Source organism: Danio rerio, chromosome 21 (genome assembly GCF_049306965.1).
Source record: "Danio rerio strain Tuebingen ecotype United States chromosome 21, GRCz12tu, whole genome shotgun sequence".
Classification (NCBI taxonomy): Eukaryota; Metazoa; Chordata; class Actinopteri; order Cypriniformes; family Danionidae; genus Danio; species Danio rerio.
The window spans coordinates 869948-892500 of record NC_133196.1 but is presented as its reverse complement, the minus strand read 5'-3'; the positions used below and the strand labels follow the sequence as shown (position 1 = coordinate 892500).

At 37.0% G+C, this 22553-nt stretch overlaps 1 protein-coding gene across 1 annotated transcript in view; it reads right to left on the bottom strand.

Moving 5' to 3' along the window:
- oaz1b (ornithine decarboxylase antizyme 1b) overlaps positions 1-9853 on the bottom strand; it is an 11619-nt gene extending 1766 nt beyond the window's left edge. Inside the window, 4 exon segments of the mRNA NM_194432.3 lie at positions 2621-2706; positions 4635-4807; positions 5073-5212; positions 9639-9853. Of these exon segments, the coding sequence (NP_919413.2) occupies positions 2621-2706; positions 4635-4807; positions 5073-5159; positions 5161-5212; positions 9639-9766 (526 nt within the window). The 5' untranslated portion in view covers positions 9767-9853.
- Positions 9854-22553: the final 12700 nt, after the last annotated feature.

Genomic DNA, 22553 nt, shown 5'->3' with positions numbered 1-22553 from the left:
AAAATTCCCCATAATAAAGGGAGTTTTTGGCCTGATCAACATCTGAAATTTATGTTGTAGAAACGGCTTTTGTTCCTCACAGCTGAACAGCAGAACACTGACACTGATCAGCTCAGCTCAGCTCATGTGCTGTATTCAGTGTTGAACACTGATAATGTGAGTCTGACAGGACATTATCAGCACACTACTGACAGCAGCAGCAGATAGTTCAGCTCAGATCTGCAGAACACAATAAAGAGTCTGAAACTGAACTCTAGAACTGCAAAGCAACACATATCAGTGATCCAGCATCTACATTAATCCTGTTCAAGAGCTGTGATCTGTGTTCATTAGAGTATAGAGCTCAGCATTGTGCTGGAGTGCAGTGAGTGCTCTATTCTGTGCTGTGTTTACATCTCTGTCCTGTTTCATCTGCTGCAAACAGCCAAACTGCTCATCATGATGAGATACACATCATGTAGTATGTTGTTAAGAAATCCGGTTACAATATGAGCTGCTCACCTAATGTTTACGCTCAGAATATTTATATTATTTGCTAATTAATCACCTCATGTGGAACTCTGAATCTGCGTCTCATTTCAGAGTCTGCTACTGTCCACCGGAGGTCACAGTTCGGTCAAAGACGCACACTCAGAGTCTTCCTGACTAAATGAATGAAATACGCTGTTTTCCACCATCTGGCAACCCGGGTGCTGAAATTAATTGGCTGAACTGGCGTTGGGCGGGTTAAATGACCTAAACAAAGACAGCCGTTCCGGCACATAATGCACATGTCCACAGCAGAATATCTGACTTCAGCATTGTGTTTCAGATAAACAAGAATGTTTACAGAGCATGATTCTGAATATCTGCACATGTTATGCTGTTTTGTGCTTTAGAACAGGGGTTCCCAACATTTTTTTTGCCCGAGACCCCCTTTTCCTCTGGTATATTGTAAGGCCCCCCTTAACATTTAATGATATCACTCATATAAGTTTGCAGTAACGCCCTATTCACACGGGGCGTCAGTGTCAACGCTTCCCATTCACTTTGAATGGGTGACGTCAGGCATTGCCGAACTGCATTGTGGATCCGTCGGCGCCGCTTTAGAAGAGTTGCTCGCTGCAGAAGTTGGGACTAGCTCAACTTTTCAAGCGCCAACGGAAGCGTCAGCCAATCAGATCGCTGTATGCAAATACACCAGCTCAGACAGTGGCCTATTGCTGACTGAATTTCATTGGCTGACGCTGCCATGACGATCGCTTCAGCCCTGACTTCAGACACGCCTTCAATCAAGTGTTGACGCTGAAGCCTCGTGTGAATAAGGCGTAAGGATGTTGTTTTTAAACAAACGGTGCGTTTATTAATAAATCTAGATATGTTTATGCACAAATAATAGCCTGATGTAAAATATAAAAGCGAAACATCAGTAGGCATAACTGAATCAGTAGGTAACTGAAAAGCATAAGCCTTTAAACTGGCCATATATTAGATCCATTAAAATAATTGTAGTCAGTAGCTGTAACATCCCTCATCTCATATTGGGTGTGTGTCAATTGACCCTTCGGTAAGCCACACCCATCAACTGCCACCCACCAATCATGGCTTAGCAACTGTAGCTACGCGCAGGGGCTCTGTCAAGCTCTCGAGCGAGTGCATATGGACTGTGCAAATCTGATACCAGCTATTCTTAAAGTTTAGACGGGATGGTGGAATTTTTTCCTTTTTCAAAACTTAAAACCCAAGAGGAGGAACACCAGCGTGGATCAAGCTGTGTGAGGGGCGCTAAAGGGGCGGAGCTAAGTTGGTTTTGTTTTGATATTCCTACGAATATTTGAAATTACAAATCAACAGAACAAAACTGAGATATGATCACAAAATGAGCAGCTGCGATCAATATACTCCACCCGCAGCTGTTTTTCAGTCATTTATTAAGAGCACAAACATACACTGACAGTGATAGGTAACTTACTGTACATTATTATGGGTCAATGATGCTAATACTCAACACAAATCCATCAGTTTCCCCTTTCTGGCTGCTCTTTCTATGAATAAACTGTGTAAAAGCACTGTCATTCGCGTTTCCTCGTCGGTTAGTAAGGTTATATTTCATTGCACAACAATTAATCTATCAGGCTTTTTGGCTAAAATAGCTTTATTTGAGTTTAATTAAATGTTATGATGAAGATGGACAGCGGGAGGAGCCGTTCAGAACACAAATACAGTCAGAAATGGGCTGATCATTTTGCAATGAAACAAAATAATATTAAACGTTGATTTCTAAAGGGGTTAAACAGAAAAGCATTTGGCCTAATACTGCTTAGAACGCACATCTTCAGCAATGTCCAAACACAAGTTATCCTGATTTTTCAATAAACAAAACTATGTCAATTACAAATATTCAGCTAAATAAAAACCAATAAACAGAATTAACTAAAAAGTGTAGGCTTAAAATCACCAGTAAACTGTTTATTTCATTTATTTCATTACTCTTGTTGCTTTTGTGAGTATTTAAATTTAGTACATACATTTTTACTAAATCTATAGTCAGTCCACTTTATAAAAAAGCCTCCTGGTAAACATTAAGAACAGCACTGTCTAATAAACTGCAGTGGTGTGTGTTGATGTGTGCTTTACTCACCACGATCCTCCCTGTTCTTGTAGAAGCAGACAAACACACTGACCACCTTCAGATGCTCTTCAGCAAACTCCAGCAGAGAGATGAAGCTGAACGAACGAACACACAAACACACACACATATATAAATATCACTCAAACCTTGTAAAGAGTTTTCTTCCCATAGCTATAGTTTAGTCTATAGCAAGAGTTTTTACTGTAGTGTAGAGTATGTATTTGTTATTGGTTTTATTATTTAGCTTGTTTGTATTTGATGTGTGTTTATGTTAATTATGTAAATCTATTGTCATTATCTATTGAAAATCATGTTATTGTCCATACAAACTGAAAGTTACTAGTGCAACAAACAATAATGAGTAGTCGCGGGGCTTTTTTAAAACAAACAGACTATTGAGTAGGGGCGGGGCTTTTTTGAAACAAACAGAATATTGAGTAGGGGCGGTTTTTTTTTAAACAAACAGAATATTGAGTAGGGGCGGGGATTTTAAAAAAAAAAAACAAACAGAATATTGAGTGGGGACAGGGCTTTTTTGAAACAGAATATTGAGTAGGGGCGGGGCTTTTTTGAAACAGAATATTGAGTAGGGGCGGGGCTTTTTTTTAAACAAACAGAATATTGAGTGGGGGCGGGGCTTTTTTGAAACAGACTAAGTAGGGGTGGAGCTCTTTTGTAACACAGAATATTGAGTAGGGGTGGGGCTTTTTAAAAAACAAACAGAATATTGAGTGGGGCGGGGCTTTTTTTGAAACACAATATAGAGTAGGGGTGGGTGCTTTTTTTGAAACAAACAGAATATTGAGTAGGGGCGGGGCTTTTTTGAAAGACAATTGAGTAGGGGTGGAGCTCTTTTGTAACACAGAATATTGAGTAGGGGCGGGGCTTTTTTAAAACAAACAGAATATTGAGTGGGGGCGGGGCTTTTTTGAAAAACAGAATATTAAGTAGGGCTGGGCTTTTTTTTTTTTTTTTTAAACAAAGAATATTGAGTGGGGGCGGTTTTTTTAAAAAACAGACTATTGAGTAGGGGTGGGGCTTTTTTTAAACAAACAGAATATTGAGTGGGGGCGGGGCTTTTTTGAAAAACAGAATATTAAGTAGGGCTGGGCTTTTTTTTTTTTTTAAACAAAGAATATTGAGTGGGGGCGGTTTTTTTGAAAAACAGACTATTGAGTAGGGGTGGGGCTTTTTTGTAACAGAAAATTGAGTAGGGGCGGGGCTTTTTTGAAAAACAGAATATTGAGTAGGGGTGGGGCTTTTTGAAACAAACAGAATATTGAGTAGGGGCAGGTCTTTTTTTGAAAAACAGAATATTGACTAGGGGGAGGGCTTTTTTGCACAATTGAAAGAGAATATTGAGTAGGGAGTGGTGCTTTTGCACAACAAACTGAATTTTAAGTAGGGGGGGGCTTTTGTGCAACAAACAGAATATTGAGTATGGGCTTTTGCACAAACAAAATATTGAGAAGGGGAAGGGCATTGTTGCACAAAAAAATTTATATTGAGTAGGGGCGGGGCTTTTGTGCAACAATAGAGCATGGGCGTTTGCACAAACAGAATATTGAGAAGTGGCGCGGCATTGTTGCACAGAAAACAGAATATTGAGTAGGGGCGGATTTTTGTGAAACAAACAGAATATTGAGTAGGGGCGGAGTTTTGTTTTGCACATCTAAACCATAATATTGAGTAGGGGGCGGGGCTTTCTTTTCACACAACTGAAACAGAATATTTAGAAGGGGGCGGGGCTTTCTTTTCACATAACTGAAATGCATTTAAACAAATATTTTTAATAAAATGTTTTTTTACAGTGCACAAATTAATTGTTCACCTAAAGAATAACAATGTGTGCACAATAAACATCTTGACTTCACACAGGCATTAAATCTAATGTTTTACTCATTCTGACACTGTGTGTGTTTGATCTGTTTGTCTATCGTGTGCTGTACATCTGTTGTTATATAGTTCAGTTATTCTCCTACAGTGTTGATCACAGTAGTGTGTGTGTGTGTGTGTGTGGCACCTCTCCTTGCTGCCGTCTGGAAAGGGTTCGCAGGGAATCTCCACAAACAGGCCATCTCCTCTCAGCACTGCCTCCCACTGGATAAGCCGCGCCGCTGCGGGACGACTCTGGAAATGCAGGATCTGCGGACGACCGGGACCAGCAGGCTCTTCTGTCACAGTCAACTTCCTGTCCTGAGAACACACACAGCATTAGTGCATGCACATAAACCATCAGCACGAACACACACATGCACACAGATCATCACTGCATGCCCATTCACCATCAACACACACACACGCACACTACAAGTTGTCTGTCAAGCAAGGTAAGCAACAACCATTCCCAGCATTAGGTCTCGCTCACCTCCAATATAAATAAATCTGTCAAATATTTAAAGTTGGAATTTTGTTTTGACAGCTTCAGTAATGCTCTGTAGTGTGTGTAGTGTATACTCACGGAGTACAGCGTCTGTGTTGTGGATGGGTGATCCCGTGCTCCGTTCCCTCGCCCACCTGGGATCTTCAGAGGTGGGTGAGGGGCATCAGGAGCACCACAGAGGCCCTGGACCAGTGGTACTACTACAACATACAGTCAGACTGTGGAGAGAGAACACACACACACACACACACAACAGCAGCATTAGAACATGAAATACACACACACACACACACACACACACACCTACTACAACAAACAGACTGTGGAGAAAATACACAGAACCTGATGGATAAACACACACACACCTAATAAAATATACAGACAAGCCGTGAAGAAAACACACACAACAGCGGCTTTAGAACATGATTAGATGATGACAGATGAACACACACAGCTACTATGAGTGCTGCATTACAGACTTCTCATGGTTCAGCTTGGTTTTCGGGTCACAGTTTCAGTTCTGTATTTATGTTCATATGTTATGCAGATATGTTAAGTAAAAAAAACAATAATATAATCATATAATATATAAAATAACTAGGGTTGGGTACTGAAACATCTTTGTAAGCAGTATGCACTGGGCCGAATCAGCATAGAAATTTCGGTGCCTAATTGCGGTGCCACTGGTGCTGCGACAAGAACGTAAGAAGCATCAAGGGGTGCATCAAAGACACACATAAGTACGAGTTGTGTCACAATCTCTAAACATTTAATTCTAACAGCTTTGAGGGATATGGACACCGTCAGCGATGTTGGGTGTTTGTTCTTGTTGCTTAAAGAAGGCAAAGCGTGCAGTACGCCGCATGCCTTCATCAACACGCATGATCACGTTCATCTAATTTGCTTAAACGAAGCGTTCTACAGTATGGCTTTATTTTACAAGCAAGGATTCTGACACAGCCACATGCAGCAGATGCTTTACAAAAGTTGCGTGTAAGCGAGTAAACACGTCAAACTTATGAAATGTGAGGGCTCATGAAATCAACTTAAAGGTGAGGAATGAACTGTCTTTACCAGCTTGTGACATCATCTGACTCTTTATGTAGGTTTACATGGACACCAATACTCTGATTTTAACATGATTAAGACAATACTCTGATCAAGAGTCTACCGTTAACAGTGATTTTTGATTAAAAGGACCACAGACACAAAATGAAGAGGAAACATTTAAAATTATTAATATTAATTGTTAATTATTAATTGTATGTTTATTATTAAAAACAAGTTATGTAATATCATTTGTTCCAGACCTTTGACTTTAATTAAAATTCACATTTGGACATTTTTTGTAGACGTTGAGAACCCGTTCTTATTGTATTTCACAATATTTTGGGATTGTTTTATTATTTTTTTGCAGATGCACTTCCTTACAAAATCATCTCAATGTATCTGAAATGATGAGTTCTTTTCTAATATACCTGTTTATTACATCAGGTGAAATTATACTTCATGTTGCAACATATATAAAATATTGCAAGTCAGTTTTTCCAATATGGTGCAGCTCTAGTTGACAGAGACATCTTAGAGTTTTTTTACAGTACACTCTCAGAAATAAAGGTACAGGAGCTGTCACTGGGGCAATACCTTTTCAAAAAGATACATATTTGTACCCAAAGAGTCAACAGTGGTAGCTTAAAGGTACCTATTAACGCGCAAATGTACCTAAAAAGTACTTTTGAGTTCCATTATGGACCCAAATATGTACCTTTTGAAAAGGTATTGCTCCAGTGACAGCTCCTGTACCTTTATTTCTGAGAGTGTACTGTAAAACAAGCACAGACAAAAAAGAAAATTAAAAAGAGTTTTGCTATTTTGTGAAAACTTTTTTCCAAGCCAACATTAACATTTGCATAGACACACACACACACACACACACACACACACACACACACACACACAATCAAGGAAGTAAAAATATAAAGCACAATTCATCAGTTTGCCACATGACATTTCTTCATTCCACTGCTCGACTTCATTGTTTTTCTGTGTAAACACAGACACACACACACACACACACACACACACACACAATGCAGGACTCAGCTTTGCAACAAGTCAGAAGACCTTGAGTTTTATCTTTACTCCAAACACACACATTCTGTGTGAACGTCTCAGAATTTTCATTTACTGAAGGCCAAAAAGAGAAATTACACACATTATAAACAGCAGCTGCCAGACAAACACAGCTTGCATTTACAATTACGCTTCATTCATTTTTCATTAGTTAATGCTTTTGTGATTTCACCTACAACTACACTTAAGTCACTTTTAGATGTATTATTAAATTATTTTAAGGTTTGAGAGTGTTTAATTAGAACAGTGTTTAATTCACTTTCAGTTTTGTAATTTAATTTAGAATTAAACCATTTTATTAATGTATTTTTGTCTTTTTAAATTTAATTTACAATTAATTTAAATAATTTTATTAGTTTATTTTAGTCTTTAAATTTAATTTACAGTTAATTAAAATCATTTAGTCTATTTTAGTTTTTTAATTAAATTTACAATTTATATAATTTTATTAGTTTATTTTAGTCTTTTTAAATTTAATTTACAATTAATTTAAATAATTTTATTAGTTTATTTTAGTCTTTAAATTTAATTTACAGTTAATTAAAATAATTGTCTATTTTAGTTTTTTTTTATTAAATTTACAATTTATATAATTTTATTAGTTTATTTTAGTCTTTTTAAATTTAATTTACAGTTAATTTAAATAATTTTAATAGTTTATTTTAGTCTTTAAATTTAATTTACAATTAATTTAAATAATTTTATTAGTTTATTTTAGTCTTTTTTATTTAATTTACAGTTAATATAAATAATTTTATTAGTTTATTTTAGTCTTTTTTTAAATTTACAGTTAATTTAAATAATTTTATTAGTTTATTTTAGTCTTTTAAAATTTAATTTACAATTAAATTTAATTCACTTTTAGTTGTTTTTATTAGTCTTTATTTTTAGTTTTTGTGATTTCCAAAGTGTTTTTTTAAGAGTGTTTAAGCATTTTGTTTTTAGATCTTTCCAAAAGATTTACTTCACTGTCATTTTTATAACGTAAAAAATGCAACCAGGGATTATTATCTAGTGGTGATCTGTTATTGGCGTTAACGCGAGACTCTTATCACCGTTAACCTATTCTCAAAGTTCGGTTGGGAGCTGTGTCCACACCAGCCAACACTCCCGTTTTTCCCGGTATATTTCAGACTCATATCCCGTTTTGTTATGTCTCCCGGAATTTCGTGTCGCACATCCACCCCCTCTTCCCACTCTTCAATGTTATGGTTTTAGTTCATTATAATATGCCTGAAAATAGCTTGCTGTATTTTATGCAACAATTTATTTAGATTTAAAAAAAAAAATCAATAGCATTTTGTTTCTTTTTCTTCAATCTGTGTCATTCAGACAATACAAAACACAATAAATACACACAATATAGATTTATAAATCCTTCTAAAAACAATCATGTGTGAACACAATAATAAAGCAAATCAGAAATAGATTATGTGAGTGCCAAATTTAAATAAAATAGTAGAACATGTTGGACTGGACAAATCCTGTGTAGAACAGGATAAAAATAATAATTATTTAAAATAAAATGAGAAATTAAGAGCTACAGCTGAAAAACAGACAGAACAACGGTAATTTCTTACTAACGTATTAACAAAAACACTAATGAGTGAAAACATCAGCACTATCAGCACACATTCACACACAAAGACCAACAAAAACATGCGGTTCAAGGTCACGTGAAAAAATAATAACCAAAAAATGGTGACGTCATGACGTTTCATAACAAAAATTTTGCACTTCCAGAAAATAATACACGACTTTCCTATGGGTTACTGTGAAATATTAAATATGCATTTAAAGTAAAACCACGACTACAATTATATAGATTTAATAATAATTTGACAAACAGAAAATAACGCTCGATTGTTAGCAATAAAACCAAAATAAGCCAAAATCAGGAGAAACACCCCTTTAACACCCGAAAGTGGCGTCGGCGCGATCAAAGCCTCGAATGTGGTGACGTCACGGCGTTTTAAAATGTGACGTACGTGTGAAAATCTAGGCCCTCGACGTCAAATCTCACAACATGAGCACATTATAAACAATTTAACCGAACAAGAGCCTTTATAATCTAATATTAATCTACAATACAGCAATTCGCGTATAATCGTTATGAGATCAAAGCGGCCTCGTGAACGCGCGTTTAAAGGGCTACGCTCGATTGTGAAGATGCTAAGCAGAGGATTTAACCGAAATGAATGAAAGTTTGACATGTTAACACGACATGACTGATGGATGGGCGATTTTAACGCGTTTAGATGCTCGTGTGTGGAATGTTTGCGGATTTGAAGAGCTGTCGCAGATATGCTGAAGAGATGCCGTTAGCATTAGCATTAACGTTAGCCTACAGGCCCCAAGAGGAAACCGACCACCGTTAAACCGTTTTTAAACCCTTATTCAGGACGACAAGTGTCGAAGTGATAAGCGTATGCTGTCGTTAAACCGGAAACGAGCATGTTTTTATCTGTGGTCGAGTGTTGACGGGCTGTTTTTAGAGGATTGTCGTCTCACCTCGCCATCCTGTCGGTAATACTGGAACTGAGCGCCTCCATGATGCTGCTCTCGCACTGTTTCTTTCCTTCTTTTTCGCGGGCAAAGCAATGACTGTTTAGGATGCGCTGGAGGTTGGATTTTACCATCCGGCCTCGGGAGGTTTCACGGCGGCCTGTGCGCTCGGCTGCTGTCGGCAGTGAGTCTGTGGAGCGCGGAGGCGGAGACGCGCACAAAAACACAAACGCGCTACTATGGCGAAGGCGGAGCTCATTAATATGCATGAGGTTGCCATTGCTGCCTTCGGTGACAGTTTAGCGCTAGAAGGGATACAGCCGCGGCCAAAGTTAACGAGAATTATGTGTATTACTTATTAAATTACCAATTAGTTGTATTTTTATTAACGTCTTCCCCTTCCCAAACCCTCATAGTAATGTTAAAACAGTAATCATTACGATAAATATTTATCAAATTATCCGTTAATAGTACTTTATTTACATATACCCTAAACTCAACCCTTATAGCAATGTAATATTATTTATTAAAAAACGCATTAAATTTGAATTTATAAACATCTACCCTTACCTAAAACCCCCAGGGTCATGTAAAAATATTAATTATTGTTGTAGTCGTGTCACAAAAAATATGCTATATTAATGTATCCGCAGCTGTATCCCATCTAGACTTTACCCGGGCATTGCGGCTGTTTCTTGAAGGGATACAGCTGCGGCCGGAATTAAACGAGAATTAATTATTAAATTAAATATTAATTGTATTTTATTCACGTCTACTCTGAAGCCAACATTCATAGTTCTAAAAAATAGTAATTATACTGATTATTATTTATTAAATTACCAATTATATCGTATTTCATTGACGTCTACCCTAATAGTTATATACAAATATGAATTATTGTTATACAGTGTTACAAAAATCATGCTTTATTAACGTGAGTGTCCGCAGCTGTATCCCATCTAGACTTTACCGTGACCGGGTGGTGAGTGTCACGTGACAAAGATGATTATTATTCATGAAGAGCGTCTTCAGCCAGTCAAATCGCGTGCCTCATTAATATTCATGAGCCGATCGCCTTCGCTATAGTAGGCTCGACAGACGCGTTTGTTGAGAGTGGAAAATTACTGAGAGGAAGCGAATGTAGATTTGCGTTTGAAAGAAGGGTGTGAGTGTTTGTGTGTGTGTGTGTTATGATTGCGTTATGCATCTGCAGGTCACACAAAAAGAAACTTTAGAGGAGATTAATCTTTCATGTCTTGCACTTTATGAAGAGATCTGCATGTGCACTGTTGCTAGGTTTATTATATTAGATTGCATGGTGTTTTTCAACGTGTAAGACAGTAATAAGGACATTTGAATTGGATGGATTTTATTAAGTTTGATGATATATAACTGATTTCACAGTACTGTCTGATATCAGTTCACCAAAAAAAAAAAACAATGATATTCTGTCATCATTTCCTCTCTCCTTACAAAGTTTGAGTTTTTCTTCCGTTGAGCACAAAAGAAGATATTTTGAAAAAAGTTGGAAACCTGTAACCATTGACTGCCATATAGTATTTGTTTTTTCCACTATCAAAGTCAATGATTACAGGTTTCCAGCATTCTTCAAAACATCTTCTTAAGTATTTAACACTAGAAATAAAACCTCATTAAGGTTTATATCCACTTAAATAGCGTGTAAATAGTTCAAGTTTCATTTTTTTGTGGTAAACTATCCCTGGCCCGTAGCCAGCCAGGTTAAAGAAGTGGTTCTTTTTCTCAAAAAGTGGAGCTTTCTGCAGTTATTCGCCCATTTTAGTGACATTTTAAGCACTATTTAAGCACTACTTTAAGCACTATTTTAAGTATGATACAAAATATTTCCTAAAGATTTAAATAAAGAAATTTGAAATACTACTTATTTTTAAAATACATATTTATTGCATCATATATCATAAAGAAAAACATTTGGAAACTGTAGTCTATTGTCATTTAATAGCCAAATAACAAATTGCACTTTTCTTAGTTTGACTATTTGAAAAGAAAAATAAAACATTAAAAGTAGTAGTAATAGTAGTTATAATAATAATAATAATAATAATTATTATTATTATTATTATAATAATGTAGAACTTTACAGTTTTCCTAGTCTCTCTTGTAAAAAATGTACATTTGAAAATTAATGGATAACAACAATCGCCAACTTGGTTTTTAAATCAATTTCAATATGGTCCACTTTTGGTCCTTCACACCTTTTCTGTTTTAAGCATAAGGTCCAAGATTTAGAATTAAGGTTACTTGTAGAATGTTTTCTCTGTTTAAAAACAATACAGCAGCAAAAGATGACCACTTTCGTCAGATTGTCAAATGAAAATATTGGTTAGCATTGGCCAACACTGCACTTTCAGCTATTCAATGAAGCGACAGACAACAGAGGACTCCGCTTGGTCTTAAATCCTTTTTCAATTCACCATTTATGATGGCATAGCAGTCAAAATAGGACAAATGAGCTCATATATGGGACAAATTCTGGACCTTTGTCAGTGAGGAGTGGGTCTTCCGAACCACCCACTGGCTACGGGCCTGTACCCCTATAATGTTTGTGTATTATCCATTGTAATAATAATATATTGTGTGTTTGTGGCTAAAGCAGGCCCGTAGCCAGCCTGGTGTAAGGGGTGATTCTTTTTATTCTCAAAAAGTGGACATTTTGCACACATTTGCCTGATTTTCTATTTAGTTATGAGATTTAACTACTGCATTTTAGTGACATTTTAAGCACTATTTTCAGCTTGTCGTGATGTGGTCATCATAACCACAATTTTTGATCTACCAAAAATATTTCCTAAAGATTTAGAATAAAGAAATGTGAATATACTTATTTTTAAAATACATATTCGTTGCATCCTATATCAGCCTGCTGTCATTTATTAGGAAAATAACAAACTGCCCAGCACAATCAACTGTCCTTAGTAAGAATTTGGCCATTTGAATACAATATATTAACAATAATAATAAAAAAATAATGGCACAGTGGGTAGCAAGATTGCCTCACAGCCAGGATGTTGCTGGTTCAAGTCTCGGCTGGGTCAGTTGAAGTTTCTGTGTGGAGTTTGCATGTTCTCCCAATGTTGGCGGGGGTTTCCTCGGTTTCCCCCACAGTCCAAACACATGCACTATAGGGGAATTGATGAACTAAACTGACCATAGTGTAGGAGTGTGTGTGTGAATGAGTGTGTATGGGTGTTTCCCAGTGACAGGTTGCAGTTGAAGAGGCATCCGCTGTATAAAAAACATATGTTGGATAAGTTGGTGGTTCATTCTGCTGTGGAGACCCTTGATTAATAAAGGGACTAAGCCGAAAAGAAGATGAATGAAATTGTCTGTATGTATGTGTGTGAATAAAAGTGTATGGGTGATTCCCAGTGATGGCTGATGACAGAAATTTAGTCTCCTTAATAAAGTTTAATAACTTAGTTTAACTTTCAGACAGGCAGCTCAGAGAATCATCAGCATGACTACAAGCAAATAAAACACTTGAAGAATAACAGCATATTTTGATGACGCAGTCATCTGGTTCCTCTGGCCTGAAATCTCCCCTGTGTTGCTGCTGGTGCAGAGGTTAAAAAACTGCTGGTGCAAATGATATACAGGTAATTTAGTCACAAAGCTCACGATCTGCACATCACTGAACACACACTGAGGGTTTTACTGCATTCTCTCAATTCTTACTCTGTAATCACTCAGCATGCACGAGTTACTGAGATCATGAAATCTCTGGCTGCACATTATTTACATCATCCATGCCAAAGGTAAAAATGACTCGCCCTCCTATTATATTTTACTTTTAATTCATATTTTAATGTAAATGTAGTTCTTTGAAAAATATTTCTTAAGTGCTCTTTAAAGGAGAGACTTCTCAACACAAACTGACTATTTATAGTGAGTTAGGAATCATCCGATTGGTGCATCATGTGTTAGCCAATGCGGGACCAGCTTTGGTCAATCATAAACACGTGATCCTCAAGAAATTAGTTTAGAAATAAACTTCACCTAATAACGGATTTATTTTCTCTTTGCCATGATGACAGCACATAATATTAGACTAGATATTCTTCAAGACACTAGTGTTCAGCTTTAAGTGACATTTAAAGGCTTCACTAGGGTAATTAGGGTAAACCTTTATTAACTTCATTACACAAGTGTTTAGATCATTAAGTATTTCACGTGATTTTCCTTTAGCTCAGTTCCTTTATTCATCAGGGGTCGCCACAGTGGAATGAACCACCAACTATTCCAGCATAAGTTTTACACAGCGGATGCCCTTCCTGCTGCAATCCATCACTGGGAAACACCCTTACACTTCAATTCCCCTATAGCGCATGTGTTTGGACTGTGGAGGAAACCGTAGCACCCGGAGGAAACCAACACCAACACGGGGAGAACATGCAAACTCCACACAGAAATGCCAACTGACCAAGCCGGGACTTGAACCAGCGACCTTCTTGCTGTGAGGTGATTGTGCTACCCAATGTGTCACCATGTCACCCTGTTATTAAGTATTCAAATACCAAATTAATGTTAAATATGATTATTAAATGTTATTAGCCCCTTTCACACAGGGAGACCGGTAAACATCCGGAAAATTTCCAGAACGACTTTACCAGTAAGTAGACACTGTTCACACACAGGCAAGGACATTGTGGAATTTTTCCGGGAAAGACCGTTCACACATCCATTCCAGAATAGCAGTAAATTCTGACATCATTAAGCACTATCTGTGTTGTATTTGCTCTGTATCTGTATTTTGAACTGTCTGGAGCCAGCACCTAAGCTTTTCACTCATCATAGCTCACATGCTGCTGCTGATGTGACAATAAAAGTGATTTGATTTGATTTTGAAATGTTTGTAAACATTTGACTACATTACAAACAAACAGTATTGCAAACAACTTCAATAAAAAACATATACAGACATTCCACAAGTATAAAATGAGCATTATAGGAACAAAAAAAAATCCAATCTGGGTATGAAATTTGTTTAATAAACATAAAATAAGAAATCATAATAAAAGCTTACATTAACATGACTATAAACTATGAAAAAGACACTTAAACATTATCATATATGAAAACAGAAGGGAAAATTACCATTAACTTTAAAGCAAATGTAAGATTTTCAAAGACAATTAAGAATGAAATGAACACAAGACGAAACAATTAAGAAAGATTTTATGATTTTGGTCTTATTTTACTGGACAATACAAAAGTAAGGCACATTATACCGCTACAGCTTTACTTGACAGGAAAATCAATACAGGTTTTGGTTTAACAGGGTTTCTGCAGATATCATAATGTCAAATTTAACACTTTTAAAGACTATTAAGTATTAAATTTAAGAGCTATATCACCATATCAAAAACACACATACAGATTAAGAGACCATGAAAAATCACAAAATGAGCGGTATAATAAATGTATTCAGAACAGTACTGAAGACAGGCTAGATGCACCATTCACCTACAAGAAAAAACAAACAAACAAACAAACAAACAAACAAACAAACAAACAAACAAACAAACAAACAAACAAACAAACAAACAAACGTCTTAAGGCCAGGGGTGGACTGGCCATCTGGCAATTCTGGTAAATGCCAGAAGGGCCGGACCTTTTTTAAATGTGGGCCGTTCAGTTTTTATTTTTTTTATATGTATTGTTTTTACATGCAGGCAGATTTATCTCTTGCAAGATGTGAATATGATGGTGATAATTATAATAATAATAATAAATGTTAAGCATTTGGCCCAAACCACGACCGCTAGCTGGTTTTGAGATGGGCCGACCTAATCAGACCCAATCAGCGGTTACGCGGACATAATTAAAATCTGGCAAGAATGTCAAACAAACAGTAAGTGTTAATGGTCAGAGATGGATCATGAAAAGGTGGTGATGAAAGCAACAAAGGGCTCTGAAAATGCTGCCAAATGCACAAAATTAACTAAAATTTTCTCGAAAGGTTTAAATTCAGCTGCTGCAACAGAGGACAGTAGCGCGGTAGAGGAGGTAAGAAGAAAACAGAAAATAAACTTCGATATACAGTTGAAGTCAGAATTATTAGCCCCCCTGAATGATTAGATTGCTTGTTTATTTTTTCCACAATTTCTGTTTTACAGAGAGCAGATTTCTTCAACACATGTCTAAACATAATTAATAACTGATTTATTTTTTTCTTCGCCATTGAATAATATTAGACTAGATATTCTTCAAGACACTTCTATACAGCTTAAAGTCACATGTAAAGGCTTCACTAGGGTAATCAGGGTAACTAGGCAGGTTAGAGTAATTATAGGGAAGGTGTTTTATAATGATGGTTTGTTCTGTTGATTATCGAGAAAAAATATAGCTTAAAGGGGCTAATAATATTGACCTTAAAATGGTGTTTAAAAAATTAAAAACTGCTTTTATTCTAGCCCGAATGAAACAAATAAGACTTTCTCCAGAAGAACAAATATTATCAGACATACTGTGAACATTTCCCGTTCTGTTCAACATGATTTGGGAAAGGAGGCGAATAATTCTTATACATATTATACTTAAACGAAAATATACCACGTAATTTTCACTCCATTCACACACAGCTTTTGACATTAACCTGCACTGTTTAACAGCGGTAAGCTTAACTCCTGTCCATTTTAAAATGTCATTTTCAGCAGATGACCTGAGATTTAGGGTATACAGACGCCATGTTTTACTGTATGTATAAATTTGTTATATACGGGTTGTTTTTATTACAGTCACATACATTAAATGTTTAAATATCTATTACATATGGCACTGCTTATATTATTTCACCATCTGTACTTCAATATAAGTAGTGAATGTGCGTGTCCGTCAGTGGGGCTGTGTCGGTGAGGGCTGGTGTGGCCACAGTGCCAGGGCTGAATGTTTGTCCCAGTTCGCCCCTGCTTAAGGCGGATTTATAGATTTGTCTGGCGCCGCATCACACACCTCACGAAACACACGAGAATTTTACAGGTGACGCGTTTGACATTGAGATATTACTTTAAATGACAGGGGGCGGTCAAAAGAAACAGACAGTAAAGTCAGACGGATAAACAAAGAGGACGTTTCCAGAACTACGTCATATGATTAATATCATTGAAGATTTTTAAACTAATCGTTTTTATTATTTTTATAATTTATTATAATGATTCTAAAGATTTTTTTGTACCATTCAAGACTTTTTAAATTAAACTTCGATGCATCACTTGCTTTTGTTCATATCTCGGACAGTTCTACCTATTAAAGTTCAATATTAATGACAGCAGAACATGGGTTGCTCTACAATTATATTTAATTTTAAAAATAAAAAAAGCAAAAAAAGTACTGATCAGCTAAAAATGGTCCAACATTACTGTCCATTATCACCAATAAAGCCTAGAAATTGGGGATCAATATATTGTACACTGACAGGTTTATATATTCCCTCCCAGTTATCAAAAAAATAATGTTACTTAATTTCACCACTCAAAAATTGTAACTACACGTCGCAGCGACACGTAACACAAGCTCTGTGATTGGTCGGCTTGGTAGCGCTGACGAGTGTGGGCGGAGGTGAGAGCTGCGCGAGCCTGATGAAGCGAGTGTTTACAAGTGTGGAGTCTCGTGAGGGATAGAAACTGTTGTTTTGTCTTTACCTTATGATTAAAGTTGTTGCATGTCCGTCGACAAGCAAGTTTGAATGACTTGCACATTACGGTAGCGTTCAGAAAAAACAAAACACCAGCGAAGAAACTCGACACAGAGGAACATAAACACCTACTGCCAGCTAGTGTTTCGGAATAGTTAATGCAGAGCAACACAAACAGCACGCAGAATTATGAATGTGTAACCCCGCCGGTCCTACACCACCCAATCCACTCCGAGCTGGAATCGAACCGCCGATTTTCCGCATGGGAGTCGGTTGCTCTACCAAGGAGGCTAAAGACCATGGTCTCTGGCGTCTGTCGCTAGAGCACCTTTAGAGGTCAGAGGAGTGAGGTTTACCTGCACAGCACACACTAGCTGGCCTCTGTTCCAAATGCACAGCTGCATGCGCTGTGGGTCACGCCGATCACTTGCTGCAGAAGTATAAACTAAGCTTAATACCACAAATTACTGTACGACTATGGAAATAAAGAACTACAAAACCACGAAAACCATGCAACAACAACAAAAAAGAATTTAAATGAGCATTACGCCTGTTTCACATCACAAGCGAAAGCCGTGCGTGAGCAGCACGTATGTCGAGCAGAAGCAGCACGCAGGCGTTTGCCTTTCACACCTGCTGCGTATGCAGCGTGCAGCTCTTCGGCAGCTGCTGCAGAGATCAATCTATCTCTGTCTATTCTATCTAGTTACATCTCTCTCTATATACAAATACACTTTAAAAAAATTTTTTATCTGCACCAAGGGCCCCGGCAACCTCCTCTTATACTGTTTCTTTAACCTGCAAGTCTTTATTTTAGAAAGTACATAGATCATACAGTGCTGTACGCTTCTCTCCTGCAACACTAGCGTGCAATTTAAGCAAAACTGATACTAAAATTGTTTTACATTTGGTTTTGTAGTTCAGGCCTAAATAAATGTTTGTTGCCGTTTTTTAATCATTTAAGTTTATTTTATTGACAATATACAAGTCAGTTAACATTATTAACGCATTTATTGGGTAAAATTGCGACTTTTTTTCTGCACTGAAAACCCTGATGTTGTCTTTACTTAAACAATTATGTAAAGCTGACTGAACATAACTTAAAATTTTGCATTTTGGTCCTATCACTTAAAATAAAGAGTTAATTTACCTTATGTACCATGAAAATGCATAAACTTAAGATTTCAAGTGTAGCGAGCTCAAAATCTAAATTAATCCTTTGAAAAAAAAATAATTTTCACAAATGTAGTCGTGACTGCAAAATTCTAATATGTGCAACCTTTTAAGTACAAGGTTTTTTTTTCAAATCAGAAAACAAATGGCTTCAAGTCTAATTATTCATCATAATGTGAATAAATGGCTACTAATTTTTTTGTTTGAATTTTTTCAAAGTATACACACACACACACACACACACACACACACACACACACACACACACACACACATATATATATATATATGAATAAAATGTCTGTCAGTAGTACTAAGTTTGGTAAACTGAACAATTTAAGTATAGTCTACAAAAAACGCAAGTTAATTAAACTTAAATATGCAAGTTTTGGGAGACTCCATTGCTCAATTAAATTGAGGAGTTTACTCAATTAATTTAGTTCAGTCAACTTATTAGGGTTTTCAATGTGTCATTCAATGTGTTTTGGTCATTATCAATGCACTGTCACTTTAATTGAGCGTAATCAACGTACTGCTGTGTGCAGTATAAAAACTCTAATCTGTTAACATGGACGCCGAAAAAACACGCGCTGCTGACGCTTGCGGTGTAAAACAGGCTTTAGATGTAGCGTTACATGGACAACAGAAAAATAAGACCTGTGCAAGAATATTTAAAGACATAAAACAACGAATTTAAGACTTTTTCCCCGGTTTCACAAACAAGGTTTAAGGCTAGTCAAGATTAAATTGCATGTTTGAGCTGTCTCAACTCAAAATAACTTGCGGTGGGATGTCTTCAAATATGTCAGTGTCATTTTTTGTCTCCAGGTGCACAACAGAAATATATTTTTCTAAGGCCATTTTTATGAATGTGGCTAAAATAGCCTAATTTAACTAAGGCCTAGTCCTGGCTTAATCTAAGCCCTGTTTGTGAAACTGGGCCTTTAAGATCTAAAATTCAGATTTATAAATATTTGCCTTTTTAAGACCCTGCGGAAACCCTGTTTAAGGTCTATAGATCCAGCTGAAAAACAGGAAAACTTGAGGCTGAAAAAACTTTCCATTACAAAGCATCTGTCAAATGATTAATCAGAATTCAAGTAGACTTAGGCTGCGTTCACACCTGTGAATGGATTCAGTTGTTCTGAAACAGAGATTGTTACAGTGTTGCTCTTTGCTCTTGGAGCGGTTCGCTTTCACACTGCACAGTTTCTAATCGGACCAAAAGAGCTAAAACAAGTCACGTGTGAGTAAACTCTCCTCACATTGGTCAGAGTGTCAGGGTTTATTTTGCAGAGTCCCGCTCAGCTGTCAGGAGAGGTGGTGGTTTGGTGGTGATTGACAGGGTGCGCGCGACGTGTCTGAGGAGAGATGCAGTGGGGAGGGGTGAGAAGGGTGCGCGACGATGCCTATTTGAGGACCGGGAGGGAGACGCGAGATTACCGGGAGATCATCACTCGTTTGCGGGCATCCGGAGACTCGCGAAACTTCCCGCCCTACTCATAATTCTCTCTTCATATAGCCGTATGCCTATTACATATCCATAAAACACTGTGATGTAACCGCGCTCGGATCAAATCGCTTTCTCACTGCAATCGAACTGCTCCAGGGTTCGTTTCAGTCGAGCCGAGACCACCTCATTCAAGCGATCTCAGAGCGATTACTTTGGCGCAGAACAGAGCACGATTGCCCTGTTCACATATGCCAAACGAACCGCGCTAACTGGGCGAACGAGACACGTTCAAAAGTGTAGGTGTGAAAGCACCCTTAAACAGTTACAGTCTTTCACTTGATATGTAGACGATTAAGCCAACAGTCCTCAATCCTTAAGTCATTTCTTATTGTAACTTTACTGTTTTGTTATTGGATATTGATCAGCGAACTGAATACAAGCAGATTTCTACACTCAATAAATAAATGAAAATGAACAAACAGAGCAGTCCATCACCCGCTGAGGGTGTTCTGAGAGGTTTCCTAGTGTGTCCTCATACCATATTCTGTCTATTATTAATTGTTTTTAAATCACTATACCAGTGGCACCTGCAGCCGCACGGCTGTACGCACTGTGCGTACCTACCATGAGAGGGCGGAAATTAATGCCGCTTTTTATTTATTTATTTGTGACAGCATTTAAATTGATTATTAAACAGTATACACTACAGCTGCCTGCTTTTCCACCATCGTACAAAATTGTTCTAAGTACACTTCAGTACGGTTACGGCTGTTTCTCCACTGAGCCTGGAACGGCGCTGTACGATTACAATCCGTTCTCGGCCTGGAATTCTCCGCACTGTGCTGAACTGTGCCGACAGATTCTGTTCTGTGTGTTGACGTTGCGGCTCGGTTGCCAAGCTAACTTACCATAACTAGCTCAGCGGAGGCGCGCTAGCTATCAGACTTTATTAGTCTAAAACCATAGAGCAGTCTCTGGCAGAGAATCACTGGCCCACCACATTCTTACAAACATTTTTTATTTATTAAAGTTATTATTTCACTGACTTGGATAACCATGTGTAATAAAAATTACTAACTTGTCGTCTAAAATTTAAAAATAATAAAAATAGCCTGTTATTTTATCCGTGGCTAGAGCTTGATTAATTTGATTGACATTCTATGAGACCTTTATTTCGCCTGACTGAATGTGAGTTTATTGCACGCGCTGTATTTGGTAGCACAAAAACTCTAATTAACTTTATCATCAGCTACATGCACTGCTGAAAGACTTTTTTTTCCTGCTGCGCATCGAATAAAGATCCGCTTAACATCATCGATGTCCACAATCCTACCCTTTATACACGAACTTGCAGACTCTTCGAACATCGAGGAAATAACTGCACTTCAGTCACACGAGACGGCTTGTAGCGGTCCAAGGTCGGCTTACTGTTGTATGAGTTAAATTATAGCCTTTATAAACAAGTCAAATTAATGAATACATAATATAAATATGGATTCTTAAATGTCGGTATTGTTTTTACTAAAAAATAAATAAAATGTTTTATAAAAATAAAATGAGCACCATTTTTATTTACCATTCAGTTAAATTTAAGTTGGACATTTATGGGGCTGTGTAACAAGTTTTTGTGTTGTTTTGTTTGTTTGTTCTTGGTGATCTTTGATTTATACTGGGTAGCTACACAAAATATTTTCTAAAATGTCAAGCAGGAATTTGTCTACAGCTTTAATTATAAAGACAATATAATATTAAAAATAAAATGATAAAAATACAAAGATAAAAAGAGCAGAATTTTGCCAAATTATAAAAAAATATTCGTTTTTAATTCACTTGATGATTACCTTACAGGGGTAAAGTGTTTTGGCAGTCTACACCAACACCAACTGATTAAAACATGCAGTTATCTAGCTATTATCATTATCATCACTACAGCTCCAGAACACCCATCAGCCGCCCACAGGGAAACTGAACTGGACCCCGGCTTACAGTCACCCACCAATCGAAGCTTCACCACTGAACTCCACTGAAGAGTGAGAGATGTTTGGGCAGGTATTGACCATGGAAAAAGTGACTGAGCAGAGCGAGAGCGTCACCCCCACCTGACGCAAAGTGTCATTCCCGTGGGGGAACAACTCATCCAGACAGAGACCCGGCAGAAGATGAACAAACAGACCCGTTTATCACCGGCTGACGGTGTTCCGAGAGCTTGTTTTGAGCTTATTTTAATGTGTTTGTATAATATATATTATATTATTAGTCTTGATATTATTTGATAATAAACTATTTAAAGTGCTGATGATTTTGATCATTAAGTGTTGTATTGTCGTCTTGAAATAAAATACTAAATTTAAATACAAAGCAGCTGCTTGCCATCGCGACGGCCGATCGCCTTCACTCCAAAAATGGCGGAATCACGGGGCTGTAGATGCAAAGAAACGTGACTCTTAAGTTTAACTCTTCCTTTGAAAAATTGAAACCAATGACACCTTTAAAATTTTTAAAGCTTTAATTTTAAATATAAATCCAGACTCTAAATTCTGAATTCATTTCATCATTAATAAAACGTACACTTCACGTACGTATCAATCTGCTGTCTGGCGTGTTTCAGCGTTAAAACCCAACT